This window comes from Canis aureus, chromosome 14, assembly GCF_053574225.1.
Source record: "Canis aureus isolate CA01 chromosome 14, VMU_Caureus_v.1.0, whole genome shotgun sequence".
In the NCBI taxonomy this organism is placed as follows: Eukaryota; Metazoa; Chordata; class Mammalia; order Carnivora; family Canidae; genus Canis; species Canis aureus.
In genome coordinates this window covers 26,049,223-26,057,975 of record NC_135624.1, presented here as the reverse complement: position 1 = coordinate 26,057,975, position 8,753 = coordinate 26,049,223, and the positions used below count along the sequence as shown (strand labels likewise).

General features: G+C 42.1%; 1 protein-coding gene across 2 annotated transcripts; it reads right to left on the bottom strand.

Annotated features, from left to right (window-relative positions):
• Positions 1 to 360: 360 nt before the first annotated feature.
• ZNF572 (zinc finger protein 572) lies at positions 361 to 7,845 on the bottom strand. Of its 2 annotated transcripts, XM_077847190.1 has the most exons (4): positions 7,728 to 7,845; positions 6,759 to 6,915; positions 5,645 to 5,756; positions 361 to 5,007 (listed from the first exon to the last, which is right to left on the bottom strand). In XM_077847190.1, the coding sequence occupies exons 3-4, from the start codon at positions 5,721 to 5,723 to the stop codon at positions 3,503 to 3,505; spliced, it is 1,584 nt and encodes a 527-aa protein (XP_077703316.1). In that variant the 5' UTR covers positions 5,724 to 5,756; positions 6,759 to 6,915; positions 7,728 to 7,845; the 3' UTR covers positions 361 to 3,502. The 2 variants fall into 2 exon arrangements, with proteins under 2 accessions (XP_077703316.1, XP_077703315.1); XM_077847189.1 differs by lacking the exon at positions 6,759 to 6,915.
• Between the last annotated feature and the right edge of the window lie 908 nt (positions 7,846 to 8,753).

Below are 8,753 nucleotides of genomic sequence, written 5' to 3'. Positions count from 1 at the left end.
ACTCTACAGCAGGTAGGGAGTGAATTTACCACTACGTTTGTGAGTATATGCATTGACATGGATTTCCTCATTCTACTGAAGGGAAAAAAATATAAGCCTCTTCTCTGAGTAGGAAAAAAAGATATGAGTCTTCCCTTTAGTTAAAAAGAAACTATGAAACAAATCACTTAAATAAGAATGCTTTACTGGGGGCCTGGGTGGCTCAGTGGGTTAAGCATTCGCCTACAGCTTAGGTCATGATCCCAGGGGCTTGGGATTGAGCCCCACATCAGGCTCCCTGTTCGTGGGGAGTCTGCTTCTCCCTCTGCCCCTCCCCCTGCTCGTGCTCCCTCTCTCTCTCTCAAATAAATAAACAAAATCTTTTTTTAAAAAAGAATGCTTTATTCTTTGTGCTGGCAAGAAAAATAAAGAATACAGAATATTTACTTCTTGGGGAGCTAAATAAAATCTACCTGCTGATCAATGAAATTGAGGCAAAAGCATCAAATATTATTAACTATTATGTTCTCCTCATAAGTGAAAAATCTCTCTTCTGTTTTCTTAGTTTTCAATCTAAAGAGACAATAATGCTTACTAAATCATTTTACTCATGGAGCCTACCTTAACCCATCTAAAATGTGAACATATATGATTCTATAGACATAGATGTTTATAGACATTGAGGTTTGTGAAACAGGTTTTTTGTAATCATGGCCAATTATAATACATAGAGTAGGTGATGCTGATAGGATATAAATTATACCTGTTGTTAGTCTCTTCAGACAGGAATTAACTTAAGTTGAATTTGCTATTTTGTTCTTTCCTGACTTAAACTGAATCCTTTAAGAATGACAAAAAATCCAATTAGCCAAATAAAATAAATGGGTTTTCAAAAGCCTGCAAACTTGAAACCCTATATAGTTATGTGATTTTTGAGCCTTATTCTGCAGAGTTCCTGAAGTTGGTCATAAAGAATTCACAAGTAGGACTAAGTTGGGGTAGTACTGCTACTTCTGCAAATATGGGGAGGACATTTTTCAACTTATTTCAATCAATAAAAACCAATTACCGTGTATTTAGACATAAGTACTGTGCTAGCTGCTTTGCAAACATTTATTTAATCTTTACAGAACCCCATGAGACAGCCATTATCCCTGCTTTACAGATGAAGAAGCAGGTAGAGTGGCCACTTGCCACACATACTGTGGTTGATGATGGTACACCACCCCAATAGCTCCTGCCTTGCCACTGAATTTTGGCCTCAATAGCAAATGCCCAAATTTAATTATCAAACAGTAATCAGACTCTTAGTTGTCTGTGGTAAAAAGTTACTGAAAACAATTGTCCTCAGATAGTACAATTGAAGATAATTTGGACAATCCTTCCTAACATACAAAGGTAAAAAGCAGCCTAGGTGAGGGTCACATAAAAGCCAATGCCACCCAATTATGTTTTCCTTCTTTTCAAAAGCAGAAAATCACCCCAAATGCTTCTTAAGTCTTTTGTTAACTTTTGCTTTACTTTTCAATCCTGTAACAATACAAAATGACGTAACTGCCTCACCAGTATCAGGCATACTACGATCATGAAAAAAGAAATATTCCCCATGCAATTCAGTTATCTGCCAGCTACAGCCCTTTGCAGCAACTCTAATGAACCCTTTCTGGCTCTACATTCCTAATCTGTATTTCCACATAGTCTTCATAAAATATAGTTTGAATTCAAAAATGAGACTAGAAATCCTGAGCAATTCAGGAGTCTCAACCTCGCTACACATCTACTCCTTGCACTGGCAGGAAAAAATAGGGGCTAAGAGCATAGGAAATAACTTAATGCTTGACAAATCCTCATTCCCACTGGACAAACAGGGAAGATCCACACACCCGGTAAGTCAGGAGGCAAAAGAAAACCATCAAGACTGGAACTAAGGAATCTCAATAGCAAACTGTCCCTGCACATGGCTCAGATGCAGAGGGTTAATTATTAGAAAAAGAACCCAGGATCTGATCTAACCAAGAATTATGTAATGAGAAAACTAAGGGGAAAAGACTATTGGTCAAAAATTCTTAAAACAGAATTCAAGAATTCTACCTCTTAATCTGGTTTTGGCCAAGACCATGGGATCATATCACTAGATTACCAAGACAGCTGAACATAAGACATACAAGCATTAGGATGGGCCAATCTCTTGACCAAGTACCTCTATCCCATTTCCACTCTACGTTGCAATTCCTCTTGGAGAGCAGAAACCTCATAGCACATTTCCTACAGTCTTATAAGAAATCTTTATGAGTATGCCAAGAATAATCATCTTGAGGAATGCCTGGGTGGCTTGGTGGTTGAAAACTGCCTTCGGCTCAGAGTGTGATAACCCTGGGATCAGATCCCACATCGGGCTCCCTGCAGGGAGCCTGCTTCTACCTCTGCCTATATCTCTGCCTCTCTCTCTGCGTCTCATTAATAAATAAACAAAATCTTTTTAAAAAGAGTAATAATCTTAAAAGAAGGAACTTTATATGCTATCCCATACAGCAGCAGCCACCAGGTATGTGTGGCTCTTGAGTGCTTGAGTGGTTAGGGCAACTAAGGAACCAGATTTTAAATTTCATATGATCTTCATATAAATTTACTTAAATATCCACATGTGGCTAGTGACTATTGTATTAGACAATACAGTTCTAAATCCAATGGTTTATTTTCAGCAAATAAAAATGCATTTAAAAACTGAGTCTTGGGCAGCCCGGGTGGCCCAGCAGTTTAGCACCGTCTTCAGCCCAGGGCATGATCCTGGAGACCCGGAATCGAGTCCCATGTCAGGCTCCCTCCATGAAGCCTGCTTCTCCCTCTGCCTCTCTGTGTCTCATGAATAAATAAACAAAATCTTAAAAAAAAAAAAAAAGACTGAGTCTTGGGCAGCCTGGATGGCTCAGCAGTTTAGCGCCACCTTCAGCCCAGGGCGTGATCCTGGACACCCGGATCGAGCCCCACGTAGGCTCCCTGCATGAAGCCTGCTTCTCCCTCTGCCTGTGTCTCTGCCTTTCTGTGTCTCTCAAGAATAAATAAAATCTTTTAAAAAATAAAAAACTGAGTCTTTTCTTAAGAGCTACCAAAACAGCCAAGAACTCACATTAATTGTTCAAAAAGAATCTTTCTCTGGATAAATCCCTGAGGCCAGTAACAAATTATTGCCACCCAATCAGGCAAGAGGAAATAGGGAAATTCAACGACTAGCTCAGGTTCAAGCTCTCAGATGTCCTTATTTCCAGGAATTCTCTTTATATTTTCCTTTCAAACTATTCCAATTTTACCTTAATCAAAAAACATTTCTTCTCATTCATTGGCAGCATCTCTCACTGGGCAGATGTAATGAACAGGGGACCAGGGCCTTCACATTCTCTAACCTGGGAGGTTAACTTTTTTCAGACATTATGGCAAACACACCAAAGAAACTTCGCAGCAACACCTTAATTGTAATGGTCCACTAAGAAAAGGAAAAAATAAATAAATAAACAGGCTTTGGGACTCAAGAGGAAGATGGGTTTGGGACCGAAAAAGAGATGAGGGCTATTTCCGCTGGACAGTTTTTCCAAGTCCACCCATGAGGAAAAGCTTCAACTTCAGGAGACTCGAAAGACTTTTCTATGTGAGTTTTCCTATGCTGATTGAGATAGGCACTTCTGCTGAAGCATTTATCACAGTCACTGCATTTGTAAGGTTTTTCTCCCATGTGAGTTCTCCGGTGCCTGATAAGATTAAAGCTCTGACTGAAGCACTCACCACACTCAGGACACTTGTAAGGTCTCTCTCCTGTGTGTGTCCTTTGGTGAATCACCAGGGTGGAGCTCTGACTAAAAGTCTTCCAACACTCTGAACACCTGTAAGGTTTTTCTCCCGTGTGTGTTCTCTGATGTCTAATAAGATGGGAGCTGAGGCCAAAACGCTTTCCACATTCGCAACATTTGTATGGCTTCTCCCCAGGCTGGATTCTGCAGTCTTCTATCACACTACAGTTCTGACTCAAACTTTCTTCGTATTCAGAACTTTCATAGGGCTTTCCTCCTGCATGGGTTTTCCGGTGTGTGATTAGGTTGGAACTTCGACTGAAACTCTTCCCGCATTCTGTACACTGATATGGTTTTTCTCCAGTATGAATTCGCTGATGCTTTATGAGAGTCGAATTACAACCAAAGCTTTTTCCACACTCAAAACACTTGTAGGGTTTCTCGCCTGTGTGTGTCCGCTGGTGGCGAATCAGGCTAGAACTCTGACTAAAACTCTTTCCACAGTCAGGGCACTTATAAGGTTTTTCTCCAGTGTGAATCCTCTGATGTTCTATCAGGACATAACTGTGGCTGAAGCATTTCCCACAAACAGGACATTCATATGGTTTTTCACCAGTATGTGATCTGTGGTGCTGAATAAGGTGGGAGCTGCTACTAAAGCTCTTTCCACACTCAGGACATTTATAGGGTTTCTCTCCCGTGTGAGTCCTCTCATGGATAATTAGATGGGAGGTATTGCTGAAGCTTTTCCCACATTCAGCACACTGGTAGGGCTTCTCTCCTGTGTGTGTTCGCAGATGTTGAATCAGGTGAGAGCTGTTACTGAAGCATTTCCCACACTCAGAGCATTTATAAGGTTTTTCTCCTGAGTGGGTCCTCTGGTGAATACGCAAATGGGAACTGTTGTTGAAGCTTTTCCAACATTCAGAACATTTATAGGGTTTGTCTTTGAAGGTCGAATTCTGCTGGACAGAGGCACTGCAGTGTTCCCCTGGGTCCCATCCCCCGTGACTGGGTTTTTCTTCTTTTCCTTTAGAATTTCCCTGATTCTCTGACTTGCCATCATTCTCATAGGAATCATTACACCAGATCTCATTTCCTTGGGACCATGTCAATGGAATTTCTTTTGTATCCTCATGCTTACAATTTTGCAGACCATCTCCTTTAGACCATTTTGAGGCTTTCTCTTTCTCTGCCTTGGAGTTATGGTGTTGAACAGTTTCCAAATTATTCTTACTTTCACCTCCTGTAAGAATAAACAAATATTCTAAACATATTCCCTAGTCTCTACCAGGGAAAGAAATTCTGAATTGCAGTGGAAGGGAGGGAATAACAAAGTAAAAACGTAAAAATTCTTTTATATTAAAAAAAGTATTTAAAGCTAGTTTTACTTTTTCTACTGTTGATTAGAAGCAGGTGAATTTTTCTGTGCTTAATAACAGTAAGGAAGTATTTAAACAGCTGTCAGCAATTGCCAAAGGGGATTACTGATCTAAAAACATTAAGCTTTATTCTAGAAGACTTAAAAAAGGGGATCTGAGTAGGGGAGAAACTGAGTAAGACACATTCTAAAGTGAAAACTTGGCAATACTTTACTTAAAATCTGAGAAAATACGGAAATAACAATGATACCTACTATTTATTAAGAACAATAGCTTGGCATATAGTATCTCATTAATCCTAAAAAATATGAGATATTTATTTTTCTTAAAGATAAGAAAATTGAGGTTATAAAAGTTAACAAAGCTTGTAAGCAACAGAGCAGGAATCAAATTAGTTTGTCCCATTCAAATTTCCTGTTCTTTCTACACAACCTATAGCACTCCATGGTACATCTTACATTGAATTTCCAGTGGATTCAGATAATCTTCTTGATCCCTCACCTGTAAAAGGGCTTTTCAAACTCTCCCTCTCCTGGAAGCCACTAGAATCTGAGACCAACAGTTTTTGCTCTTGCTCCATCAGTGGTCACAGCCAAGGTGGGGATCAGAAACCCTGTGGAAGGAAACAGGTTATGCTTGGGACCTTGGCTAAAATGTATTCTTTCTCCTCCCCAACCATTGCAACCTAACAACCAGAGGCACAAAATGTTTTGTGCACCAGACTGAAAAAAAGAAACATGGTCTTTATAAGTCTTTTTGGAAAGAAATCTTATCTCAGATGCAAGTGTTCTGCATTAAGGGTTAACCCAATTTACTTCTTCTAAGGAAATAACAATAAAAAAATTAAATCTTAACATTCAAGTCTGAGGCACAAACTTCAAAAACAGAATAAACACTAATACTCATTGTTTACTTAGAAACACTTTTAATTGAAAACACCAAGGTTATTTTTTGGGAAAGGTAACAATAACACCATTAAAAAGAAAAAGAAAAAAAAAAAAAGAAAAAGAAAAGGGATATGAGAGTATAAGAAGAAGCTAAAGAGAAAGCACCCTGTTTAGAAAGAATAAACTGACCCTTGATAGAGGATGAAACATTTGAACTTCAATTTCAAAAGAAAGTTAGAATTTATATAACCAGTAAAAAAAAAAAGAAAAGAAAGGAAAAAGAAAAAGGATAGGATAAAGCAGAGCTAGAATGATTATAGCCGATAGCCGCTAAATGTAAAAGGGAAGCTAATGAAGGAGCTCTTCCTTGACTCTTTGTCTATTATAATCACAATACCCCTTTTAGGCTACACTTCATCGTCTGGAGCCAATTACAATTTTTGACCTACTATTAGGGGCTGATCTATCACTGGAAAGTAGGTATATGTGTAATTGCAATCCATTTCAGGATATAGAGAACAGCATTATTTGGGAAAAACAAGAGCCTCAAATAAGGATGTACACAGGCACACATGGAAAACAAACAAAAAAAATCTGGTTTTGGAAGAATATTTTAAAAGGTGTAACTTTCACTTTACCACTGCCTATTATGTGCCAGGAAGTGAGCTAAATACACATATTTCTCATTTGATTTTTACAATAGCCCTTGGAGGTCTATGACCAATTACCCGCACGTAGATGAAAAAAGACATTAAGAAACTTTCCCAACGTCACACAACCAGAAAGTAGCAGAGCCGACTTCAGTCCCAAGCCTGTTCGGATGCGGACTTTCACACTCTAATCCACTGCAGTAAACCAGAGCAGGAAGCGGAGCTGGACATAAGCCTAAATAAACCGCAAATAAATCTCAAAGAGGACCTTTATTTTGGAAAACATTAACTGGATTTAAAAAAAAAAAAAAAGATTTGCATCTATAGACGTGATACCAAACGGAACTGGCATTCCCTAAGCACCCGCAGCAACTACGGATGTTACAGGAAAAGATAGAACTAGTCTAAATTACAAACAGCCCTAGCGTTTGGGGAGGGGGGGCGCCCCACATACCTAAAAGGGGCAAAAAAAAAAAAAAAAAAGGAAAATTGTTCACAGGGAGCACTATGTTTTGCTGAGTTATCTAGCTCCAACCGAGTCTTTACAAACGAAGTACAAGTCAGAGTAACAGAGCCCCGTGCAGCAATTTTCCTGCTCAGAAAGGCTTAACTTTGGTAGTTGGCGGGGGGGGGGGCGGCTCAGGACCACTGGCTCTGCAAAACGGTAGCAAACTCAGGCCACAAATGGTATTGCAGGGCCGTCCCTGAGATGTCGCCCTGCAGAGAGGTGCTTAGGATAAGAAAGTCTTCCCGAGAAAATGCACGGCCTGAAGCTCAGCTTTAGGAACCGTGGGCAGGTGGCAGAGGCTGGGGCGCCCCGCGGGGGTGCAGGTCCAGGAGGCCAGATGCTCTTCAGCCGACAAGCTACTTTAAGGGTCGAGGGGGGGCGCGGGGGGGCGACGGGGGTGGGGGGAGGGGAGAGCCGCTGGCCCTCGGCCCCTCGCACCGCGCGACCCCTCTGCGGGCCGAAACGGCGGTCTGCGTGGTGCAGCGGCCACTCCTCCAGCCCGCAGCCCTTGGCTCCCTTCCCCCCGAGAAGGGACTCACTGTTCCGGGGGCCACACGAGGCGCCCAGCACCCCAGCAGGCCCAGCCGTCCCGGAGCAAGGAGCCCCCAGCTCCTTCTGACCCCACCAACCCGGGGTCCTAAACTCTCGGGCCCGGAAGACAGAAACCGGAAGCCCCTCTAGCCGCCCCCCGCAAGGCTCCGCCGGGGCCCCTCTAGGAAGCAGGGATGGCCAGGTCTCGTTGGCCTTAACTCTTCGGGTCCTGGACCAGAAGGAGCGGGCGGGTGGATGTCGTTCCCTCCGCTGTCTGACGTCTGTCCACTTGATTCTCACGCCTCACGCCTGTCAGGCGCCTTATACTAGGGCCCGATTGGAGCGAATACTTTCCCTTGCCATCAGGGCATCGTTCGCTTTAACGTCACCAGGACAAGAAAAATGAATTAAGCTCCTGTGGTTGTCACTGCCACCGCTGTGAACGGGAGTATGTATTTACTCTCTGTGCAACAGTTGGACAGCCAACGCATCCACCCACGCACAAAACGATTAGTTTACAAGGAGAAGGATTTAAACCTCTGGTCTTTCATTACAGAGAAAATGCAAGGCAATCCCTTCATCTCCCCCATATCGAGCCTACAAGTGTACTTAGGTCTGCGCCCCAGCCACTGTCCCCTCCTGTCACCACGGAGGGCTGGTCCACATTCAAAACGAGCCCTTTACTGGGACTCACTCTCCTTCCCAATTTCTTGGAATCCTTACACGGACAACTAACCTTTCAGTTCTACCATTTCCATCCCAAAATAGTTCTTGGGCTCCCCGCCCCCCCTCCCCCCACACACAATGTTTCCATTTCATGGCTTCCTACTGAAGTTTTAACTCATGTCTCCTGCACGAAAAGCAATAAATCACTAAGATCACCACTGACCTCTGTTGGTATTTTTCAGTTCCTAGATCCTCCTTCAGGAATGCTGAGGATTATTTTCTTCGGGAAACACTTTCATTTTAACAGAGTCTTGTTAATCTTTAGTGCTGAGGATTATTTTCTTCGGGAAACACTTTCATTTTAACAG